This window comes from Thunnus thynnus, chromosome 20, assembly GCF_963924715.1.
Source record: "Thunnus thynnus chromosome 20, fThuThy2.1, whole genome shotgun sequence".
Taxonomy (NCBI): domain Eukaryota; kingdom Metazoa; phylum Chordata; class Actinopteri; order Scombriformes; family Scombridae; genus Thunnus; species Thunnus thynnus.
In genome coordinates, this window is record NC_089536.1 from 25,860,938 (window position 1) to 25,887,041 (window position 26,104).

Here is a 26,104-nt window from a genome sequence, read left to right on the forward strand (position 1 = left end):
AGACCTGTTTTTTTGTTTTTTCCTTTTGTATGTTAATAAATTTGTTTGCTATCATGGTTTAACTTTGTTAAAATTATGAACGGTTTGAATTTTAGTCGCAGGCACTGTAGTAGAGACCATTAATGGATCATAAACTCCAGTAAAAGAACAATATAAGAAACCCTCAATGAGAGATTGTACTAAGTAACAGAAACTATAGAACTGTGGCTAGCCTAGAGTGACATCAGGAGTTTGGCTCCGTGAACCACAACACGTTCTTCTGATGTTGGCTACAGGAAGGTGAACTGGTGTTCACTTCTTTAGAAGAAATGTTGTGGACTTAAAGGAGTGTTCCTAATTCATTTCAGCTTGGCCAGTGAGCTTTCAGTCACACCTTGCGCCCTATCACAATGAAATATTGCATGAAACCAAAATAATGCAGAAGTCATTCTCTTTATTTTACATAAATTACACTGCCCCCAGACCCCATGCACCCTGCTCATATACACATAGAAACATTTATTGCACATGAAATGGTTCCTGTTGTGAGTATCGTGCTGACCAACAGAAGACGACATTAATGAAAGAAACACAAAACTTGTCTCACAATATATTTCTTTTTTTTTTTTTTTTTTTTTTACAGTTTATTACTTTACATTGATAAAGTCATTAATTCTGCAACAAAGTTCAATAGCTGTATGTCATTTCACTATACATATCCTGCATCACACAGCTTTCAACCACAGAGATGTGATCAACCAGATAATGAGAAAATTCATTTACGTGACCGCACACGCACACACACACACACACACACACACACGCACACACACACACACAATCCCTATGGTATATCTGGTATGATATGGCATATCATTGAACATACATTAAAATTACACATGTAAGTTTACAGTGACATTCTTTTCCTGCCAATCAACTCCACTGTACAAATGCATACTTTTGAGTGAGTTTAATTGTCTATCCTTAGTGAGATGGCAAGTCTGATTGGACAGTCAGGATGTAGAATCAAAAACAGTGGTGTGGCAATGTGTGATGGTCTATGCAGAGAATGTTGATATTGAAGTGAGACAATTTACTGTGGCATTTAAAAAGTTTGTGTCCATGACTGTTATCTGGTACAATCCACATTTCTGTTACTTTTCAACATAGCATGTTTGAGTCGCAATCAGTAATGTTTGCACAAAATAATCAGAATATACAGTATATCACTAGGTGTCCACAAGTTCTGCTGATCCATAACTGTCACTCCAATCTTCTGTTACTTCAGTGGCTGCTGAGATTTCAGGCAATTTGATTTTAATAATAAAATGTGTTGAAATGTGTACTTATTTTTAAATGTTTCAATCGAAAAACACATGGTAATGGTAAATCATACTGATATCTGATGGTGGCCAAGATTTTTGGAGAATTACCAAATATTAGAGTTTTGTACAAAAATGAAATGACAACTTAACATGAGTCAGACTAATGACCCACTGATTCAGATTAATGCTATTGTATTGTACTGTTTAGTAGTTAAAAGGCAAAACAGAAAGTACTTTATAAATGGCACTCACACCAATAGTTAATCACTTTTTCTTTGGGCCATGACCATAGACTGTATATAAAAATGGACGTAGTGAGGTGTGACGTCACCCGTTGATTTGCGTTGGAGCCAGTTTGAAGCCCAGAGTTGCAGCTTCTGGTTGGCGCCATCTTTTCCGTTTGGAGCCAGTAGCTTCCAGATAAGGAGTGCGGGGTGTTACCTTTCACACTGTGGAAACACGCTCCACTACCTTGGACCTAAGCTAATGCTAGCTTACTGGGAACACTGAGCCCTGTACACTTGGGCTAACTTTAGCTACTTTAGCTAAATTGTGCTAACCGGGCAGGTATTGTAATCAAGTAACGGAGCCGGGGAGAGCAGCAGGTGAGCCAACTGTCAATCACAGCTGTCAATCAACGCCCACATGGCAGACATCAAAGCTACTATAAGTCTTCAAATCTTATTAATGGAGAATGTTGCCGCTTAGGTTGCTAGCTCCAGGGCTGAAGAATGAAGACAATGCGGAAGTGCCAAGAACTACAGTTTCTTGAATGGCCATTTGAGGCTGGCTCCAAAAGCAAGTCAATCTCCATAGACCCCCATGTTAAAATGCCAAACTTTACAGCCGAAAAAAACATGTTCACAACCTGGTACAAAAAACGGTTTTGGTCTAATTTCCCTGTTCATGACAACTGTTTGGCGGGTGAATTTTATATAACTCAACCATTTAAATTTTATTAAGGATTAAAGTTATGCATAATTAAGGATGTGGCTGCTTTGAGTGACAGGTGGATGCCATCACAGGCAAGTCGCTACCATAGTGACAACATTGGTTAAGTAGCATAACCATGGCGTAACCCCAGATTCACAGAGTACAGGCATAGCTGTAGCCATCGCTATTTCAGTGTGTTTTCAGTTCATGAAAGTTACCTTTTTGGTCACCTTAAAAGGTCTTGTTCAGCATTTGGTTGTACTAAAAGACCCTCTAAGGAGTCGGCAGCTAGTTAGCTAGCAGCTAGCAGCTAGCATGAGGGGCCGCTCCACCCTCTCTATGGTCACTTCTGGCTCCAAAAATCCAAGATGGCGACTGTCAAAATGCAAACTTGAGGCTTCAAAACAGGAGTCCACAAACCAGTGGTTGACGTTATGGTGGCTATGTCTATTATTTTTAACAGTATATGCCACCAGCTCACTTATTAGAGGGCCAGAATTTAGCAATTCAGACCACAATGATTTGCTAAAAAAATTATTGACTTAGTATGTCTAGAGAGAAGTTGAGGGTTGTTGAAAGGAAGTCTGTTGGAGCATCTAGCAGCCGTTGGTGGCACTTTAAGGTACTTCCACATTGGCTTCAACCTCAAGCTGGGGTAGTTGCCACTTGGCCATGCCCTACCTCTTCATTATTTCATTAAAAATATCCTCTAAGTACCAGACATATGACTGAATCCATGACTATCTTGGAGAAGGTAACCAAAATAGGATATTGCAGATGTTGTATCTCCTATAGTACCTTTTAGAACAAAACATCCATTATTACTGATGAATTGTAACAAAGATGTTGAATGTATGTTGTGTAGACAAGTAAGACAAATGTGTTTTGTTACAAATAACAGAAAAATGAATTTGAAGTTATAATCTTTAAAGTCTGTGTAAAGGAAAATGAGAGAGATACTGAATTGTGGAATTAGAGTGTTAAACCGTTTTTCACCATTTCTGTGTTCACGATTTTTTGAGCGGGCTTGAAATGGTGGCTCTATGACATAGAGGGGTGACTAGCATGACCCCTGCCCCCACCTCCCTCTCACTATATAAACACTAGAATGCATGTACTTATATTTTAACACTGGGTAGTTTTACAAAGTTTTGTTGAGACAACTGTGATTCACTTTGGCTTGGCTTCAGCACCGGCTGTTCGGCTGAGAGGACAGGTAGAGTCAACGGATGCGGCACCAGCAGCAGCCAACACTGGCCGCCAACCACCACCACCCACCGCTTCAGCTTCAGCACCAGCACCAGCACCAGCTGTGTGGCTGTGAGGTCTCCAGCCAGAGGGAGAGCATTTGGCGGGCAGCACTTCACCAAAAAGTATTGCGTGAGAGGCAATTGCTCCAAGGGTAATGGACACAGTGAAGCCGCTTTTCAGCAGAGAAGTGAGTAAGGTTAAGTGAACAACAATTGATGATTGGTGATGGTTTGCTTGTTAATTAGTCATTTAAGTTACATTTTTATTGAAAGAAGCCCCCACTTACCTACAAAATATGTGCCGAATTAAACAGTGGCTCCCAGCGTTTCTTTATTTTTAAAATATGACCAATGTTGCTTGCTTTACACCTACAAACAAGGCCTAAATTTTTCATATGGGAGTTTGCTGGGAGCGTTGTTAACGTCGAGTCTTTTCAGCTAGGCTGTGCTTTCAGTGCCTTTAGCGGCTTCAGCGGACACGTCCCCAGCGTTTCAGAGCAGAGAATGCTGCTTATTTTTCCATGATTTTGCAACCTCACTTCATATACTTTGGCGATTTTTTTAATCATTCAAATTAGGCTGGATGGTTAATAACAAATTTTTCTGTGGTGTGACAAACTCAGAACACATATTTATTATTGCTTTACACAGACTTTAAGATTTTCAATTTATCAATTCACTTTGTTGACTATTTATGGCATGGATTGCTCTGAATTCCACATTGATTTGTGTTTTGCCTTACAGTAACTTGAACCCAACCTTAATCCTATCCCCAACCACATAGGGTAATGTTACAGGAAACACTACCCAATGAGTAAGCAGACTTTGACACAAGACTGTGTCAAAGACAAGACTGGCCATACCTTAAATAGTAGCCACAGTGTACTCTGTAATTGCCTCTTCATATAGTAATTTCACTGTTACTAGTGGAGTCTGGTATTCAAATTCCATACCAACACACAAGGGATTCATGAGAAATAATGCATTCATGTAGTGGACTTGACCAGGACTCAACCAGGACTGAAATCTCTCTTTCTCTTTCTTTCTGATTATAACTTAAATATATTATACAGTTTAATAGTTTTTTTGTTTTTGTGTAGCCAAAAAATGACTCAGCAATACTGAAGGGGACAGCCATTCCAACAGCTGTGGCTTTGATCTCACTTTAAATATTGCTACATGGCCAGGCAGACAGTTACAGTCAGTATTAATAATGTAATACTGAGTCCTCTCACCCTTGCTTGTGCCAGTCTTCATCACCATCACATCTTGCTAAGCTTATGGTGTGTTAATGGAGAGATACAGTTCGGGGGGAATAAGTGCTTAACATTTTTATTGCTCCTTTAACGCAGTAGGTTGTTTGTCTTTACCATTCTGCTGAAAAGACTATATTAGTGAGATTTACAGTAGGCTATAGGTTGCACAGACTATATTTTGTTTTCCCAGTTGATGTTTGTCTCTGTAATGTTTTGAGTTGTGATGATTCCCAACAACACAGGGTTGATTCCTGCAGTGGTGCATCTGATTGACACAGTACTAGAAATCAAGCAGACAGCTGAATGGCCTGGTGGCCCTGCAGCAGAATACTTCCATGGCTGTGTTGGATTCAGTTATGAGACAGCAATGTAAGGCAGCAGGTTGACAGGACAGACAAACTATTAAAAACCAGAAAAACAAACAAAAAACATGACTTCTAATGTCCAGAGTAGGCTCAGTTGCACATATATGTGCCGTCCCTTCTTTTTCTCTCCTGGTTCCTTCATACTGTTTAGTCTTTGACTCACTGTTGGTGCCCAAAGTCGAAAAAAAGAAGCATGCCAGAGTCAAATCTTCATGCCAAGCTTGGCTTTCTGTGGAAAGAACACATCACAGAGGTTAACTGCAATCCACCCTCCATCATCTTAATTACTTCATTAAAAATTCTATCCCTTCTCCTTCATGTAAAAATCCAGAATCTATGAATATACAACACAAGATGTTTCCTACTTCACTGAAAAGTCCATTCTCAGTGTATGTACACTGGAGGCTTCAGGTTTCCACATCATACTTGTGGAAGTTGCATACTAGACCATGATTGGCTCCAAACTAGTTATGATGTCACAAATCATGCTGTAGGTACATGTGTTAAACTGAGATTTAAGGTGTTCACAGAGAAACGTTCTGCCTTCAGCAGATGAATGTGAAAACAAACTCTGCACATACATCATTCTGCACAGAGAAGAGAACAACATCCAACTGAAGGAAATAGAAGAAAAACAAATTTTTGGTTGGGGAGGGACTTTAAGCAACATAAAGCATACATAAACAAGAGTAGGGAACAACACTATAAATTGCTGAAAATCCATCATCAATTCATAGTGAGAGTGTATAATCATTAAGACTAACTACTGTTTGGTCAAATGCTTTGGCCTTGACAGGTAGACAGAGAGATAACAGTGCTCACAGCTCATTTTAATTTTCAGACAGTTAGATTCACAATAGAAGTGAATGCTGCTTTCAATATAGAACATACCAGCACTGATATGATCACCATCTTTCCTTAACATGAACCAAAAGCTATTAATGCCTAAACTGCAAACCAGCAGTGGAAAGAATGTTTAAGATTCTGTTCTTAAACAGAAGTAATAATACCACAATGTAAAAATACACCATTACAACTTAAAGTTCCACATTCAAAATGTTATTTAAATAAAAGTATGGGTACTGTATATAATTAGCTGAATGTACTAAAGTACAAAAGGTAAAAGTAATCATTATGCATACAAAATGGTTTCAATGTTATTAACCTGAGTAGGTGGTGAAGGTATGTTAGTTGTCCCCAGTGCTTGATGCACGTGTAATTTCAAATGGAACTGTAGGACCTCTAATTATTACATATTATAATATTGGATCATTATTACTGATGCATTCATGTGTAAGCAGAATTGTAATGTTGTAGCTGCTTGAGTAACTGTTTGGGAAGCTTAATCTATAACAATGCATCATTTATTTTTAAAATGAAGTGATAATCTACTCTTCACATAAAATATGTGTAAAGTAACTATATTTGTCAGAGAAATATAGTGTAGTAAAACAATTAATTTGATTTATTCTCAATAAATAAGGTAGACAAGTCTGCAAAATAAAGTAAATGCCTCCTCTGAAGGCTGATTAGTTCTTGTTTTCACAATTATTTCTCAAAGCAGCATTTTCAGTTGTACTTAACATGTTAGGAAGCAGTGGAAATATGTTTACTGTTTTCTAGTAAGTCTCCTTTTATAAAACATTTCTAAAGGCACAACCTAACAACCCAAGCATAGCTCTTATTGATGACTTCCAACTGATTTAGATAAACAGACTGACCTTTTCACCTTCAGATTGCTGAAATGACAAAATGTGGGTGAAAGGTCGACTTACGATGCCAGAGGCGTGTTTGGGTTTGACGCTGTAGGAAGCTTTCTCCTTGGCCTGTCGGAAACACTCTTCTGCTGCTTTTAACCTGCACAACACACAATGTTAATGCATTTATTGTGAATACAGCATTAGAGCTTTCACTTTCACTAATTTAGCAGCCAAGATTAATGTCATGGTTGTCATCCCTTTGGCTGGTCTTAATTTTGCGATCAAGTCACTTTTACTTGAGCTGAAAGTAGAAAGTTTTAATATGTCATGTATAAAATATCAATGTATAGTTTCCTTTTAAGAAAGAAAGAACAGGAAATGTAACAACACTGGATTCTAGAGGTGCAACAAGGAGAGTTGTTAATGTACCTCTCCTTGAGAATGGCTTTGTTCTCTTTCTTCCACTGGTCCTTGAAGTCAGAGGAAAACTCATGCCAGATGGAGAAAAGTGTGTTGGGTGAAACCTCCTTCTCTCCTGCCTTGGCCTTCACTGAGAAGAACACTGTGAGCTCCAGGAACCTGACAGGAAAAAATATCAAGTTATTGACATTCCTTTTTCTCCATGTGTAGACAGATAATATGATCCTGGGTAACATGAACACATTCGTAGCTGGATCAGTAAACCCAGACTAAACTGCCAGTTGATGACCAACTTTGTGATCTTGGTTATTTAGGATCACTAGTGTTAGGCTAAGTGAAGCAGGTAACCCAAAGAGATCCAGAGTAAACTGACTGATTTGAAAATGGTAGTTTCTTTAGTGTTCATATGCACAGAGAATGTGTTCTCAGTTCTCAGTTTGGCAGTGTAAATAAAATAAAATACATAAAATAAATACACAAAGCAAACCATAATATAGAATATAAGGAAGGTAAAGACGCTTGCTCTTACAGTTTGTGAGTGCTGCTGAGTTGAGCTTCCAGTGTCTCCAGTTCACTTTTAGCTAGGAAAGGAAGAATTATACAAAAGGTCAAAAGAAATAGTAAACATGCACATAAATACAGTATACTGCAAATAGTAACTAACTGATTTTAAGTTTGAATGTACAGTATAACAATTCCACAGACAGTGCATCTATGCATTATACATGAAAGTGAAGGAAACCAGAGAAAAACACATTGTAACTCTGCTCTCTCACTGTAACTACAACATCTTCTAGTTATGCTGTGACACATAAATGCTGCTTGGCTCTGAGGCAGACCACAGCTTCTTCTATAAACAGATTAAATCCCTGCAGGTCTATCTTTGTAAATCACTGTTTGCATTGCAAATTAATATGAATATAAACCTAACATAGTCAGAGCAGTGAGAGGAAGCAATAGATTGAAGAAACTGTCACAAAGCAGCTTCAAGTCAAAGGTCAGTAGGAGTCCAGACCTTTATGACTATATAAACATACAGTAGTTGCATGTTTTTTGTGAGTTACCTTGTGAGAGAAACTCCTCCATCTTGTCTTTGAAAGGCTGCAGGTTATCTTCATCTGAAATCTTGCACACCCTCTCCACTTCTGACGTACACGCTGACAAAATATTGGAGAAAAAATTTGTAATCAAGTCTATAGGTCTACTATATGTGTTCAGCGCACATTTCATACAAAATAAAATATAGTAGTAGGCAGATGTGATAAGTTCCCTGTCAAAATGAATAATCACTTATGGCACAAACTGAAGACTATTCTAAGACAATATAACAGTATCAACATGCCTTTTATTTAGTGACTTATAGTTAATACCTACATCATGTTTTATAAAACTGTGTAAAATGTTAACAGGCTATGACTATAGAGGTGAAAGTCCAAGGTGAATTTGTTGAATTGTATCGTTGCTAAGTGTGGTTAGATACCTTGATGTTGTGTGAATCTGGTCCAAACAAAAAATGCTTTTTGGAAAAAAAATGTTTTCACAATATTCATGATAGCTGGAAGCGATTAAGGTGGACTTGGTTGATCCCACTCAAAATTTTTAAGGACTTGACTGGACGGTCAACCAGGTTTGGAGTTACTCAGACTTACACTGTGTGAGATGCAACTTTTAGAATAGTTTGAAACGTTACAAGAGCTTCACGCTAAAATATCTATGTTAGTTTTTGCAACGTGATGTCTGGAATGCAATGCCAAAACACTACAGCAATAACTACTTACACAGTAAGCCAACCAGTCAGCCAGCCATGTGAAGCATTAAGACTGAGGTTAATTATGATCTAAACTGTATTTGTGTCTAAGTGTATTTGTATGTGTGTGTGTTACCTCTAAGGTCCTTCCTGAGTCGATTCAGGTCTTTCTGGAAGTCTTCAAACTTCATCTGTGAAGCCTGGAACAAGTCATGAGGCTCAGGGATAGGATACACACATGTCTCCCTGCCAGCATCCTGTAGATAGAAAGATGGAGTGAGACAAATATGATAACAATACATAAACATGTAGGAAAACTAATCATTAATGCCCTAAATATGAAACACGGTTATACAATCTTTTCAGTTCTGAATATTCTCATTTTTAGGTGTAACAGATGCAAATGTTATCTTCAGGTATTCCATTTCACCTGTAACACTGTTCTCCATCATATTCACACTCATATTCACAAACACACTCTCCAACAATTAAATCCCAACAGTGATTTTTAAACATTTCCTGTCAAAGACTGAATAAGCCCATTTCAGACTTTATTAAGATCACCAAACAACTCATTTTTCAGTTCACTGGTCACCAATCTCATAAATATGAAGCCTACAAGCATTACAGCAGTGTGACGCAACAACATAGTGATGTGGAAATGCAGTGCAAATATAAACACTTTGCATACAGACAGAAATCTGGTTTATGTGTACATTAAACAGAGAGAGTGTTTGTAGATGGGATGTAGAAAGATACACACTTTGAATATGAGCTATAGTACATATGTGAGGAACAATGAGTATACAAGGAGGGACACAGACAACTCAGTAAATGAAAAACAAAATAGATGAAAAAGACACAGTTTGGAGGAAGTATAACAGCTTACCTCATCGAAGTGTCTGAGGTAGTACGCAACAATGTATGACAGAAGACTTCTCATGCTGTCCTGCATGTGGAGGAAAAAAAAAAGATTGTAGGTTTGGCAGGAGTGGAGAAGTCAGTGTCATGAACATGATGTTTAGACTTCCTGCAGATATTTCTGGTGTTTCACTGTAATAGCTGCATGATCATTATATTAAAAATATATCTGTCTTCTGTATTACCCTATACAGAATATTGCTGAAACTGCAGTTACTGTAAAACCCTGAAGAAAACTATTGAAGGAACCTATAAATCACTGGATAAAGGCTGCAAGTCTTTATCATAATAAATACATTGTAAATAAATGAAAAAATTAAAAAGGCTGCAAGTGTGCATTTGGCTGCTTTTGCCTCAATGACATACAAATATACAAAAAATGAAATACAATAATCAATTGTAAAACTAATATGAAACCAGTACAGCAATGACCATTCACTGGTCATGGGTAATTTGTGGGTAAGTACTGTTGTCATTTATCACTCAAGCACTGACTCTGCTTCTGTTATTCCAGAAAGTTCACTGCTGCACAGAGATGTCAGTCACTGTACATGTATCATTACTTTTACACTGGAGATTTAACATGAAGGATGATACACAGGATGCACCCACTTTACAGAATTCTTTATTTTTCCTGTACAAGGATGTTCAAACATAGAGGACTTTTTACAAATTAATCGAGGAGCAAAAAGCAGTGATTTGTGCCAGTGCTTTGTGACTGTAAGAAATAAAAATCTGAAATCTGTCAAATATGACTCTCAACCTTTATTTGTTGACTTGACAAATGTTGAGAGGTTACACTATTCAGAGAAGAGCTGATGGAGCTGGTGGGCTAAAAATAATCATCTCATTTTATTTACACCTTTAAGTCACTGTATTATATTATATATAAAATATATATTTGAGTAAGGTTATTTCATAACTCCCACTTTTTGCCTTGATATGGCAAACATTGGCCATACATACGGGAATGCAACATTCTGACAAGCTCCCAATAAGCTACATAGATACAGCCTTTATGTTTCCCTACCCAACTGTGTACTGTCACATCAACATATCATATTCAAAGTGCAGAAATACAATCAGCCCATAAAACCAGGCAAGTCAGTCAACCCTGACATCCATGGTGGAAGAATAAGATTCCAATATACAGTAATTCAGTTTATTTCAGAATCCCTCTCTCTTTACTCACGCTGCTCTTGACATCTTTGAGTTTGGGCAGGATGTCTAGGGTGAAGCCATCAGCTTGGCCTCTGGTCCGATTGCCGCCATTCATGAAGTTACCAAAAGCCAGGACCAGACCTAGAACCTGCCTCACTGTCTCACTTCCCTGCAGTGCCTGCACAAGACATCAAAGTTTTTATTTGAACAAATGTAGGGACAGGCAGTGTGTTGCACATTGTTCGGATAGTAAAGGTCTGAGGCAAATTTATGATTTTGGATGTGAGTGTGAAACAGAGCAAGAGTGAGCATGGGAGAATGACATAAGGGGAATATGCAATAGAAGAAAAGACATAAATGTGTCCCAAAAAATTTGTTCCATCCGGCAATACTAAGTGTTTCCGTAGAGTGCAGGTACAAATGACCTATGTGTTCCAGGAGGAGATGGAGAGTTTGACTCACCTTGCATACCCTCTGCAGTATGTCCAGTTTCCTAATTATGGACGACATGCACTCAGAAAAGCTGGACTGAAAGAGGATGCAGAAGACTCTGCCAGAGAAGTTGGGGATGAGGGAGAGCTGGTAGAGAAACCTGCAACACAAGAGAAACACTGGCTGCTGTGCATACCATCTCTGAACCGACTCTTATTCTCTACTGTGTGTCCAGTTTGACACTCTTAACAGGATGACATATTAGTGTTGAAGTGTGAGGAATAAAACCCACTCACTGCTCAGGTTTGTCCAGAGGTTTAGCATTCTCCTTGTCTTTAGATGACTTGATGTGCTTTTCAATCTTGTCCAGCTCCTCCTGCTGTGCCCTCTGTGGAAGAGACACAAGAGATGACTCCAGCTGTGTCCACATTCAGTCTATACACTACAGTGTATATACTGTGCACTATAAACAAGTAACTGATGTACTGTATTGATGCATAACTAAATTACTCTACTAGCCACCATGGATAATAGAAACTAGCTGGCACCATCCAAAAGAAACCACAACTCACAGCTGTAAAACATGAACTCAAATACCCAGACTTCCTTTACAAAAAAGTGCTCACCACCACAGACATGGACTTTATAACAAAAGAAGAACTGTGAAGTGACAATTCTTGACATCACCACAGCAAATATGTGGCTTGAACACACACAATATCTGTGGAAGATGAACAACCGCTGAACAAAAGTGGTGTGTTGAATGCTGAAGGAAACATTAGGAGGGTATTCAGTGAATGAAGTACCAGGATATGAGATAAATGCTTGAATTCTTTGATGGCAAAGTCATGTCACATCAACATCTGTTAGAGTAACAATAATTTGTAGGTATTCTTACCATATGAACTTTTTTACTTAGTGTATGAGTAAGACATGTTTTCCCCCAAAAGTTACACGCAAGTCAGTTCCTAGTGCTGGTAGTGAATAGTACTGGCAGAGGTAATGAATCATGATTTTCTGAGACAACATAGTTGCTGCATAAACGTTAACGTACCTACACACTGTGTAGTCAGACAGGCAATGCAAACTGATTAAAAGGCTGTGGTAAGTGTGTGTGTGTTGCTCACATTTTCATACAGAGCCTGCAGGGTCTCCAGATCGACTACTGTGTTGTCCAAGTTGAGAATGGCTGAAAAAGATAGAGAGAGAGAGAGAGAGAGAGAGAGAGAGAGAGAGAGAGAGAGAGAGAGAGAGAGAGAGAGAGAGAGAGAGAGAGAGAGAGGTCACTGGTCGCAACTTGTTGACACTGATCACACTGTTGAGTAATAATGTTACCAGATATGCTCAAAGAAAATGGGAAGGAGGTAGAAAAGCTGTAGTGACAGATGAAGAGGAAGAAATCAGGAAAACATGAAATAGTAAAGAAATAAAAGAACAAAGAAGAAGGAGAATAAAGAACAAGGTTCTTTGAAGTCTAGGCCTGTACCTCAGTCTTTGGGTCATGGATCGGTTTCATTCTTACTTCCACAAACAAAAAAGAAAGAAAAACACATATTTAACCTTCTTTACTGAACTGGTGAAATGATTAGATGTGAAACAAAACAAAATGATAACACAAACTGGCTCCAAGAACAGAGCACCAATCCTGTCAGGTAATGTTTGGACTTTGTGCAAAGATTAATTTGCAAAATCAACATACATTAGGTTTATGCAATTTGTATTTGTGCTATAGTAATGATATATCATTCTAAAAAACATCAAATGACCACATAGTCAATACAAGCCTATGTGCACCAGATGTGATTATTATACTATAACGACTGTTTTGGACAAAATACAAAATGGCAGAGACTAAACACACAAGGTTTTTATTGACAAATGATTTTATCATAACCAGGTGAATCTAATAAGTATCTGGACCAGTAAATTAAGTGAGGTTTTCTTATCTTAGCAGAATCAGTTTCTTCTTTGACAAAAGTAACCTCTGAGGGCAGAATATGAGACTAAACAACCTATTAAAATGTCTGGTTTTTGCACTGCATCCTGTGAAGTACACAGTTGAGCTCTATAAATTATAATGATACTTCATGAAGAATATGTATGGAAAACAATCACAATTAACTTCACTGTCAGCTGATTTTTTTCCCATACATATTCTTCATGAAGAATCATTATTATAATTTCATAACAAAGCAATGAACTTACCATGCTGGATATCTTTCATATCAAGGTGCAGGGAGGACATGAGGATTCCTACTGCCTGAGAACGTTTGTTGTTTAGGAGCTTTACAACCTAAAAAAAAAAAAAACAGATCTGAGATTCAGATTCAAAAGCACATGTGTAGCGCTGCCACTGAAGCACAGTAGTTCCTCATTCATACCTGTGTGTCACATGCTGTACCACTGTGCATTTCCAGTGGTATGACACTAAAGATGATGCTGCAACTATGAAAAATCTAACTAGACTGCAGTTTGCAGTAAAGGATGAATAATATACAACCTTAACCCTAATGCCAGCACAGTGAGAAAGATAAAAGTCTTACTGCAACACTCATTACACTCCACACCATTTCATATAAGACGGGACAAACATGATGATATGATTAAAGATATGATTATTCATCATATCTTTAATATGTATGATTATATACTTTACACATGAACATACTGGACAGTACATAGTATAGCATGTGTGATATGTCTTTTATATTTGGTGAAAATATATATATCTATTTAAACTATGTATTTAGCATACTGTAGTTTTACTTCCCTATAAGCTTGGTATATGACATATACCATATGTCATATACAAAGCCACATATTTACAAATTCCATGGTACTCAACCTCATATTGATGATCTAAAGACTGAAGTCATGTTGTGGAGGATAACCACATTTAAACTCAGATTTAAATTTAGATTATCAAACTTTTTATTCACAGAAGATAATTTAGTGATTAAAACTGATGCAAGTCTTTGAGTTTTGTCCGCATGTTTATACTTTACTACATTAAAGAGGTAGAGAGGTAACAGGAAACAGGAGACTAAGGAGCAAGAGATGCAAGAAAGGTCCCCTAAGCCACAGGCATGCATCAAAGAAAGACATGACCAACCTGCTCTGTGAGGCCATACGTAGACACAGTGGTGCTTTGAGATAAATGCTAACGTCAACATGCTAACATGCTCACATGTTCACGATGACAATGCTAATGCTGATGTTAAGCCGGCATAATGCTAATCATGTTAATCATCTTAATTCAGCATGTCAGCATGCTAACATTTGCTAATCAGCACTAAACACAAAGTACAACTGAGGCTGATGGGAATGTCATATGTTTTGCAGGTATTTTGCTGTTGGACAAACAGACTTTTTGACCTGTTGATGGCGCTAGATGAAAAGTTAAGATGTCATCAAAGTATAATTCATCTTGCAGGAAACATGGATTAGGCCTGCTGTATCTGAACCAAATTTCATGGCAATCCATCCAGTTGAGATATTTTAGTCTGGAACAAAGTGGTGGACCAACTGACAGACAGACATTGCCATCCATAGATCCTTGTTTATTTATAATGAACAAGTCAAATCTCTCTCTCTCTCTCTCTCTCTCTCTCTCTCTCTCTATATATATATATATATGTATGTGTGTGTGTGTGTGTGTGTGTGTGTGTGTGTGTGTGTGTATGTGTATGTATGTATGTATATATACATATATACATACACACACACACACACACACAAATATATATATATATATTTAAAATTGTTGTTGACTTCATAATTGTGACACTACACTTGTACATTTATGTAAAACACACTTAAACAAACAGACCTGTTTGGCCTTGGACTTGGTGATTGTGTCAGAAAGCGGCTGCTTCTTCTCCTTTACAGCTGTTTTGGAGAACAACTCTACAAATTCCCCAAAGTCTACATCAGGCTCCTCTATTGCCTCCCACACCAACGAAGAAGAAACATCCCTGAGAACACAAAACAATAATAACAGATGTTGTTTTTTAGCAGTAAAGCGTAATCATCTCTACTAGTCATATTGCATTTTTCTTACAATATATGTGTGAATATAATCCATTTATCAGGAAGTCTGATGACAAACCTCACAGCAGAAAGACAGCTTCTGATCAAACTGATATGACACACATCCAAGTTTATGTATTGTTAAAATCCATTATGAGTGAGTACCACATGCTTAAACATGCCCAACAAACAAAATTAGCTTTGTGTGTAGGACGTAACCCAAAACAGAGCTTGTATTTTGTTGTTTGATATTCAAATTAGATTTTTTTAAAGCTCTGACTGTACAACAGTGACATTGTTGGGTTGGATTCTCTCTGTTCATCTCTTTAATCATGAGAAGCAAGAACTGTACACTGGCCACTGTTATTTCCTAAAGGCTGAACTGCTCTTACACACTGAGCTGTGCTGGATGACAGCCAATCATGCTCTACAGCTACTGTGCACCAGGGAAGTTTCTAAATCTGAATTCAGCATTTGTCACAAACAATGTGTTGTTAATTGCACTTTCTGAAGTTGTTCTGTATTATTAGTATTACTAGTCTATGAAGAAAATATACACACCCTATAGAGTTCATTGTTTGCTTTGCCTCAAAGATCAACATTACAACATTACAGTGCAACACCATACATGACTGCCTGACATTTTACAAAGCACACAACCTGACTTCCAAGCAGCCTTATAATGTACCTTATCTTTATGCAGTTGGAATGCAGATGAACATGCAGGCTGATTTTAAAAGTCTACTGCTGACTTACACTCATGTAAAGGTCACTCTGAAATAAGAGCACTGCATCAAGCCTAATTTACACTGGATGTGGTCAAAAGAGAGAGAATGTAAATGTAGCAGCCTCTTGCATTAAAAATGCATGTGAGTTGTCAAAAAGTTTTATCCAAAAGCAGATAAAAATACATCTTCTTCTTCTACTTCTTCTGCAAATAGTGACATGTGCAAACACTACATCTACAGGTGTTTTCCCCAGAACATGAAGTCATCATGGCTACACAGGTTATCATCTTTACTTTTTAGCATGCAGCTGGATCCTGGTCCAGTAGAGAGGCTTCATGGGTCTGGGCGGCTCCACCACAGCCTTCCTGGGTGGCTTCTCCTGGGTCAAACCCAGAGCGTACAGCCCCAATGGCAGAGGAGGAGGCAGTGAGCCCAGAGCTCCTGGAAGAGCTGGAGGAACGCAGATCGCTCCTGGTGGAGGAGGGGGAGGTGGAGGCCCACAGCCAGGAGGTGGTGGAGGTGGTGGTGGGCCTCCCATTCCTGGTAATGGAGGAGGAGGAGGAGGAGGAGGAGCAAGACCACCAGGGAGAGGAGGAGGAGGAGGAGGAGGAGCAAGGCCACCAGGGAGAGGAGGAGGAGGAGGAGGTGGCGGTGGAGCAAGGCCAGCGGGAAGGGGAGGAGGAGGAGGAGGAGGAGGTGGGGGTGGAGCAAGGCCACCAGGAAGAGGAGGAGGTGGGGGTGGAGGTGGAGGAACTGTTGAACTGGGTGGTAGAGGAGGTGGAGGAGCTGGCATTAACCCTCCTGGTAAGGGTGGAGGAGGAGGTGGCGGAGGAGGAGGTGCCACTGTCTGTCCTGGTAAAGGATGAGGAGGTGTTGCTCCTCCTGGAAGGGGAGGTGGTGGTGGAGGCTGCTGCTGACATGAACACTGGAAGCCGTCCTGTGTGGATGGAGGCTGCAGGAAGCCGTTGACTCCACCCGGCTCACTACAAGGCACTTTGAACTTAAAGCTGTCGTCCATGGGAGAGGTCTGCACTGACTTGGCCTCCAGGCAGCCAGGCAGAGCGGAAGCTGCTTCAGTCTGCAGGTGAGCATCACACACAGCCCTCAGCAGGCCCTCCTCTCCTCCACACTCCCTGTCTGTGGTTGTGGTGGTAGTGGTGGGTTTCATGCTGTCCCTGTCCAGCAGAGGGGGCTGTCGCTCCAGCTCAGCGATCTTAGTCCTGAGGTCTTCAATGGTTTGCTCCAGTTGTTGGATGACATTGACGTGTTTTTCCTTCAGTTTTGCTGTTTTCAGGACACATTCGTCCTGCAAATAAAGAATAACAAAAATCAGAGAAGCTCTCTTTGTCTTGTAATAAATGACAAAGCAGCTGAAAATACACAGCCCATAGAAACATGTGGGATAAATATTTGGCTAAAGACAAATGACTGTTTGAGATTTCAAGAATAAACTCAGAATTTTTAAGTAAAAAAAGTAGTTATATCATGAGAATTAAGTTGCAATTTATCAGGACAAAATGTCATAATATTATACAATAAAGCCATAATTTTACAAGAAAAAGTAATTTTATTATAAAAATATTTTGTTTGCACAGCTTAACACCATGTAATTGAACATAACATCAATGGAGTTTATTCTCTCAAATAATGGAAAGACCAGACTCCACTGATAGTGCTCCTTCTATTTCTAAATAAAGCAGAGGAAGCACAATTGCTGAAGTGAAAGCTGGGGGCTCTCAAGCCATTTATACCAGATAGGATATAGTGGGATATAGTGTGTTCATATTTTTTTAATTCAAATCCATTCTTATCCCTGAAGTCCATTTGGATTGTTCTCACTTTACTGAAACAGAAAATACTCTCTCTCTCTCTCTCTCTGTCTCTCTCTCTCTCTTTCTCTCTCTCTCTCTCTGTCTCCCTCTTCATATATACATACATATATATATATGAGAGGAGGCTGGTCCATAGAGGCAGAGGAGGTTGATCCTCTATTTTTAAGAGGCAAGAGGGAGATCAACATACAAAAAAAGTAATTGGTTGAAATAAACCATTACCAAATCTCAGTGTCACTTTGAAAATATTTTTCTCTCTTCTTTGGAAAAAAAAATTCATTATTGAAATTCTGATTAAAATGCATCAACAGCAACACCTGCAGGGCAGGCAGGAGGAGAAAGGGCAGTGTGTGTGAAGTGGTGAGAGGAGAGAAGAGGAGGTGGCAAATTTTCTTTTCCCAGATTTACGTTTCCCTTTTTTTATCGAACAGTAGATAGCTACGCCAACAGTTAGCTTGTTGTACAAGGGCTGTTCATCTCCATGAAAGAAAGAAGACATCAGAAAACGTGAGTCAGATACACCTTCTCTCTCTCTGTCTCTTTCTTCTCTGATGGTTAAATGTCTCTCCTGGCTGTTGTGTGAATTTCTCTCCTTAACAAGAATGCAGCAAAGAGATCACATAATGTGCTGTAGGTAGTTTACTTGTTGAAGTTACAGTGAGCTGTCTGGACTCACATGAAAAGAGTCTGAGTCATTTGGAACTGATCCAGTTTTTAATTGAGTGGTTGTTCAGTCACCTGTTGATGGTGTGATAAGTGAATGAGTGCGCAGGAGGTCTGGCTGCTTGCTTGTGACAATTTTTTCATTCTTGTTTGTTTTTAAGCTGAGCTGTCTATTGAGTAATAAGCTAGACGTAAATAAGTCATGTATTTGATACATGCATTAATACTTTCTGATGTGAACCTACACTTTTAGATCTGTGAATGTTTTTAGTGTTCAGTGTTCAGTCTTTCTAGTATTCAGCACTGATCTGTACCTGTATCACATTATAAGCATTGTTGTACTTTACATATTTCTGTACACTAAAAAAAAATACATAGGAAACACATGTAAATCATGTGATATGTAGTCTGTTTTTGATGAGAACATAAATCTGTTATCACAGTAGAACAATACTATGAATTTGAAGTAAACTTTGTTTAAAATGATACATTCTGAACCACTCCACGGCTAAAATGAGCACTTCTTTGTTATATATAAATGTCTTTAAAGAAGCAGCCTTTTCACCATTCAGGGGTTTTTGTCTTTGAAAGCAAATTACTTACAATTATATAGAAGAGAGAGAGAATTACAGAATTATAATTACAAACTATCATGTATGCTGTATACTACTCTGTGTTTTACAGACATGGGCTCAAAATAATTTGCAGTCTCAGGCTCTATAAGTAGAAAAAAATCAAAGTGACTGACCTGACAATCTTGGCTTTCCATTTGTTGTTGCCTCAAACCCGTGATGGCCGCATGTACTTCTGGACAGACAGACACATTATCAGGTCAGATTAGCACAATACAGTACATCACAAACACACCTCAGAGGACTCATAAAACTCCTGCAGGTTAGTGTGAACATACTGGTATGTATGCACTTACATATATGTCCACATCTCATAGTTTAATCAAACTGAAATTACAACACAGTTGGTGTTGGAATCACATTGTGTTTAGCTGACAAGCACTGACCAATATGCCTCAATGTAGCACTCCTAACACATCCCTTGTGTTTTTATACCTGTAAGTAGTGTAGTGTATGTTGTAATGAGTTAGTCACATATTTTGGAAAATATAGTAACAATGATACATTCATGCTGTGTGTTGATCTAAGCCACTCAATTTGTACCTAAGATCACAGCACATGTCACACCATAATACAATGTCATAGTTTTCCGCATCTTAATTCTTGTAGGAAACATTAGATTGACTGTTTAATGGAATAACCTGTCAGCGAAAAAACTGGTTAGTTCACCAAGTAGGTTATTTTTAAATCAAACAGAACTGTAATAACAAGCATTATTATTACAGTTCAAATGAACACGTTACAGTACATGTACTCTACATGTACATGTAGCATTCTCTACTGGCTGAAGCCTGGCTGAAAATTTCTATTTGTTCACATCACAAAATACATCAATTAGAACTGTTTAGGTGATTTGTAGTGTTAAAGATTTGAGACGCAGGGAGCATGCAGTGGAGTTTAGTGAATACCTTTTCTGTCAGTATAATCTTCACCTCAGTGATGATGACTCATTCACTCTTACTGTGATATTTATAGACTTTAGAAAAGAAAAGATTTGAGCTGAGATTTAACACAAACTTATGTAAAAACAATCATATTCAGTGAATATCTCTGGAAATATAACCACTTAGTATTTACAATTTAGTTTATATATAAATTCAGTGACCAAAGATGCAAAGTCCATGTTTTCCTGTGTAATGATGTGCACTTTATAATTTTATAATACAATAATATGTTTCACCTGCTATTTTATTTTGTTTAGGTGATTAAAAAAATAAAAGAGGCAAACTCAGCATGCATAAAAAAAGTTTTATAGTTTGTCCCTGGGACACTCCCCCTATCATGGAGTGGCAGATTAATTTCAAGTTATGATATTGTCAAACGGGGGAAAATCTTCACCTGGGGCCTTACCAGTGATATGTAATAGCTGATGTCAGGATAACCATGTGGATGGCATGAATCATGGGGAAGATAGGTGGCATATTTTGAATATGTGGATCTGTGCAGACTATTGTGCATAAGCCTTTTTGTTGTGAAGTTTCTCTATCTCTCCCCTCTCCCGCTAAAGCTGTTGCTCTCTCTCTCTTTCATTTTGTCTCTCTTACAATGTAATGAGATGTAGCCTATTGGGAGAGTTTAGTAATGGAGACTGTTATGGAGTAATCGTTTGTTTGGTAATGGTATTTTAAGATCTTGATTTTGAAGGATTCTCTGATGCGTTGTGCACTAGCCTGCTGACACATATAAAATACTCATTGGTGTGTGCATCCTGGTCTGTGACTGCCTACCTGTCCCTCATGGCATGTTACTGGGCCTAACAACACTGCCACTCTGCTTGTGTTTGCACATTTGCTGGCTTTGAGTCAGCACAAAACATGAGCCTACAATGTACAGAAATGATTACTCACCTTGATTGTCCTCTGAAACCACCAAAGCATTACAATGGAGATGTCACATTCAGGAGACAAGACAGGAGAAAGAAATGGAGATCAGTCATCGAAGAGTATTTAACACTGAGTTTGACATTTATAGCTATCAACAGTGTAACTGTTCTTAAATGATAGAATGATTTATGGCTCATCAAGTGCAATATGTATATGTATTGAAGATAAAAGTATTGATGAGTCCATCTTTCATAATAAGATCATCTGAGGATGGACACGTCCTGAACAACAGTGGAACTGCCAGTCTGTATCAATGATTGTCATACAGCATCATTTCTAAGGAAATAGTTCAAAAGTTTAGGAAATATATATTTTGTTTTTCCAAGAGTGAGATGAAGAGATTAATATCAATCTCATGTCTGTGTGTTTAAAAAATACTCCACTGATTTAGCATTGCATAACTATAACATTGTCGGACTCACAATGGATAACTTTGAATCTTAAAAAGGGATTAAAATCGATGCAGCAGAACCAGAGATATCATATTTTTTATTTCACACTTAAAAGTGACATCACTTTAGGCAGTTAATGAAATTTAACACATCTTCCTCTGGAGACACAAAAGGCTTTATACTACTTTTTTTCACATATGCAGTAGAACTCCCCAAAGCACACTTTGATGTGTAAAATTGGTGGAGTTCCACTTTAAGTACAGGGCTAGGATCATGATGTGATTAGCTGAGGATATAGACTGGCAGCAGAGGGAAACAACTAGACTGACTCTCAAAGTTTAAAAATACACCTACCAACACCTCTAAAGCTCACTAATTAACAACTTGTATCACAACAACTTGTGGTTTTCGAAGGAGTTACATGCTGGAAGTATTTCTTGGCAAACAACAGCTAGACGCAATTTATTTCCTTGAGTCTTATCATCACATTGAAGTGGCCATGTTTGGTACTATACACATATACACTAATATACAGTCTGTTGTAGCAAATGTCTCTGAATTACTACCATCTATAAAAAACTATTATCTGCACTTAAATTTGAATTATATAAGAGGCAACACAAGGTGCATATAATACCACTCATCCACTGCTGTCACACCAAATACAGTCTGAATGCTGACTACTGTAAGACAGAAAAACTGAGCACAGCACAAGTTAAGTCAGAGACTAAGGCTATCTGTGGACACAGATAGAAAAGAGAAAAGGAAAAAGGGTTGAGGAGTTTGTGTTCCAGAAAAGCGTATGGATTGTAAAACCTATTTATCAGCCTTTTTCACAGAAGACATTTTGACATATTGCAGTAGTAAAAGCATGTAAATAATCAAATGAATGATGGCTGAATTCCATTTAGCTGCTTCAGTTTCAGGGTCCTGGTATTGTGCATGCTGACTCATTGTCATGCCGTCAAGGCTTACTGGGACACTTGTATATTGTTAATGCTGAATCATCAGGTTGAGCATATGAGTTCATGCCTGTCAGCTAACCTGCATGCCATATACAATATGTACAAGCTGTGTGTAAGTGCTGTTCTTACCAGCCTCTGTGGATCTGACTCCAGTCCTGTTGTCTCCGCCTGGCCTGGATGGAGGCCAGGAGTCCTTGAGCTGCCCCGGTAGCTTCCCATCGAGAGGATCCAGGGAGTGGGGCGGTTGGTTAACAGCTGCCCAAGTATACAGCTGGTCATGCTGGGGAAAAAAAACTCTGTCAAAAAGGTTTGTTTTTTACACTGGTTGCACTAACACTCGATTTAATCAACCCTGTAGCCATTACAGTAAGATATACAGTATGTTCATGTGCATGAGACTTATGAATACTGTATGTCTCCAGATCAAGGTAATTGTAATCGTATTTTTGTCCCTCTCACTTTTATTGTTTTAAGTTGATTTTCTTACTGATGTCTCTCTGAACACTGTCATTTTACTGTCCAGCCACAACCTTCCAGATGAAAGAAGATGTGAGTTGATGGAAATGTTGATACACTCATCTGAGTTGCTTTCAGTTATTACAGTGTGCACACAGCAATAAGCTTAACAAGCAGTAACAAGGTTTTTGTGCATGTCTTGAGTTTCACCTGTCAGACTGCCCAATCTTACTGGTGAAGGTTGTTGGGGCTTTATGCTGCCTGAAAAGAATTCCTGCAGACACCACTAAGGCTGAAAAAGGTTGTGCCAACTATGTTTTTCAGGTTTCAAAAAATAATTAAATTCACTTAGTTTATTTTCAGTGACTATTGTCCTAAAAAGACCCTAGAATTAAACATCAGTCAAAAATAAGATAGTACAGCTCAGTGCCCTTTGTATTAAAATTTGTATTAAACATTATCTATCAGGAAGTATCACATATCTATAAAGGAGACTAAAACTAACTGTAAGCAGGGTTACAATAAAAGGTTTACATAGCATGTTATTTTGTTATACTACCATTATAATCGAAAACACAATAACTAATTTTATCAAAATTTGTTATTTGCTTGACTTTTTTTTAACTTCAATGTATTATGCCAATTATGAAACCAAATTTAATACCGTTGTTGCAGAGTGCAAACACAAATTTGCACTCTGCAACTTAGTATTCTGTTTCTGATTTTGTATTCAGTTTTGATGTGCTAGAAATGTGTGTGAAATGTGCTAGAAAGTAGCTCATGTTTTATATTTCACACTCTGACATCAGCTTCCAGTCAGTTACACCCAGTTGCTTTTGTGCTACCATGTTGGCTTAGTAATGCATGGATGGGGGAGAGAATCCATATACTGTGTGTGCTTGTGGTCTTGCAAGACCACAGCAGCAAATAGCCAAGGAAAAGATGGAAACTGATTGATGGATGAGCCTGTGGTGGGAAGGCTCTGCAACAACACATTTGCAGATCTTAGTACAACACATATTCACAATAACTGTATGCTGACTATGTGTGAATGTACACAGAGGTACACGGAGACTACATACTTCAAACTTGGCTGATGTGTTGGAGGGTATGTGGGTAGTGCTGCCTCCAAGCTGCTCTCTGAAGCAGTCGGTGAAAGGCAGCAGGAGACCCATGGCTAAGATCCTGGAGCAGAGCCTCTCAGCCTCCTCCGGCTCTTCCTGCTGCTGCTGCTGCAGGAACAGCTTCTCCAGGAGAGTTCGACCTGGATGTCCAGAAACCAGACAGATTTGCTACTACTGACAGCTGAGAAAACTGTCTTCAATAGAGAAGGAATAATGAAAGGGAGAAACAATCTCAGATGCCCTTAAAACATTTTTATTTAAATTTAATTTTAAGATCAAGATTTTATGGTTTGTCCTTGTTCTGTTTTAATGCCCTGAAAAATTTGGTTTTTAATCAAAGTAATAAGAAACTCTATTCTTGCTTTATTTTCCAATAATGATTATTTGATTTATTGTGACATGACAGATAGTTTTGCATTTAGAAAAGTACAAAAACAGATAAGATTGGTGAAATTTGTTTCACATAGAAATGAAGCAGCATTTATTTAGGTGCATGGTCTACTGTATCAAATGCTAGACCCTGGAAAGTTAAGTTGTATTGTAAACTTTTGTTGAAGCAATCAAACTGATGGGTGTCCCCGGCAGCCTCATTTCTGATACGTTAAAGACTTTGGATGTGGATGTGTCATGTCTGAGAGGCTGGGATAAGGCATGAGTTGTCCATACAAAGGCATTCCTTCATGACCCATGCTTACAGTGACCTGCTGTGGTCCCTAATGCTTTGGCAACATTACAGAGGCTGAGGGCAGCTGGAAGACTGAGTTTGCAGGTGTAGTGAGAACCCACAAGTTGCTTGGTGATGTGTTGGAATTGTTGGCTGAAGGCTAACAAAGCAGCACTTCAAAACTCTGAGATCATATCACTCAGAAATGGTCAGGTTGAAACAAGTAGTGTTGCAGAAAAAAATACTTCCAAAATGATGACATATGCTGTGTGCTATGATGAATGAATGTCTTTCTCCTCCAACTGGCCCTATGAGCTCTTTAAATGTCAACATAACCAATCAAAATGCAGTTTTAGGGGCCTATGATTTTAATCAGATTATTGTTACTGCTGTAGTCCATTAACATCATAAACTATATGATGTAAATGGACTAAAGCAGTAAGAATAATCTGATTAAAATCATGGTATTCCTTGGTAAATATGTGTTTTGTATTTAATGAGGTAAAACATGCACCAGTCATCAGTGATCAAATGATATGAAATGTGGCTCCATGTTGGAGGGATGAGCTCAGCTCAGCTGTGGATCTAAACAGCTCTCACAATATCCGCCATCAACATGATCAACCAACACATGCAAGCTTTTCCACAAAGCACACAAACAGCCTCGGATGACTGTTCACACTGAATCCTGAAACAACTGTATTTCAAACCATAAAGTATCGTTAAGTAGAAACAAAACAGCTTGTGTAGTAGATGGTAGACCGGTCTTTCTGTGTTACATTATTACAAACACACACTCTCTCTGGATACATGAATGCAGACTGCAAAGTGTGTATGACCTCAGAACAATTCATATAAAAACAGAATGAAAATCATTGTTGTTATCAGAAACACTGTCACTTTTATGAATCTGTATGTGATGGTAAACATAATAATATTATAAGTGAAAACAATGAAGGAAACTTTGGTATGGTGTGATGTGTACATGAGGATGTGTCCACAGACTGCAGGACATGTCTGTTCACTTTCTGTGAGTAAAACTAAAGATCAACACTGTCTGTGTGGTTTCTCTGAGCTCCAAATAAACACTCAGAAAAAAAATGGAAAAATATGTTAAATCTTAACTTAAAAAGTAGAGTTTTGTGTTTCATAGTTACAAAAACCCATCTATGGAAATCAAATAAAAGCCTGGAATCACCTGCACTGTTTGCCAGAATACACAGAATATAACTGTGGGATGTATGGTC

At 38.4% G+C, this 26,104-nt stretch overlaps 1 protein-coding gene across 1 annotated transcript in view; it reads right to left on the bottom strand.

Annotated features, from left to right (window-relative positions):
* Nucleotides 1-461: 461 nt before the first annotated feature.
* fmn2b (formin 2b) overlaps nucleotides 462-26,104 on the bottom strand; it is a 31,112-nt gene continuing 5,469 nt past the window's right edge. Inside the window, exons 3-19 of the mRNA XM_067577142.1 lie at nucleotides 24,152-24,333; nucleotides 22,743-22,893; nucleotides 19,490-19,548; nucleotides 16,540-17,552; nucleotides 15,319-15,463; nucleotides 13,695-13,782; nucleotides 12,617-12,678; nucleotides 11,786-11,877; nucleotides 11,520-11,649; nucleotides 11,089-11,235; nucleotides 9,865-9,924; nucleotides 9,112-9,232; nucleotides 8,293-8,385; nucleotides 7,758-7,809; nucleotides 7,238-7,387; nucleotides 6,884-6,965; nucleotides 462-5,337 (exon numbers count right to left, since the gene is read on the bottom strand). Coding sequence (XP_067433243.1) covers nucleotides 5,311-5,337; nucleotides 6,884-6,965; nucleotides 7,238-7,387; nucleotides 7,758-7,809; nucleotides 8,293-8,385; nucleotides 9,112-9,232; nucleotides 9,865-9,924; nucleotides 11,089-11,235; nucleotides 11,520-11,649; nucleotides 11,786-11,877; nucleotides 12,617-12,678; nucleotides 13,695-13,782; nucleotides 15,319-15,463; nucleotides 16,540-17,552; nucleotides 19,490-19,548; nucleotides 22,743-22,893; nucleotides 24,152-24,333 — 2,654 coding nt within the window. The 3' untranslated portion in view covers nucleotides 462-5,310. The remainder of the gene's footprint in view (nucleotides 5,338-6,883; nucleotides 6,966-7,237; nucleotides 7,388-7,757; nucleotides 7,810-8,292; nucleotides 8,386-9,111; nucleotides 9,233-9,864; nucleotides 9,925-11,088; nucleotides 11,236-11,519; nucleotides 11,650-11,785; nucleotides 11,878-12,616; nucleotides 12,679-13,694; nucleotides 13,783-15,318; nucleotides 15,464-16,539; nucleotides 17,553-19,489; nucleotides 19,549-22,742; nucleotides 22,894-24,151; nucleotides 24,334-26,104) is intronic.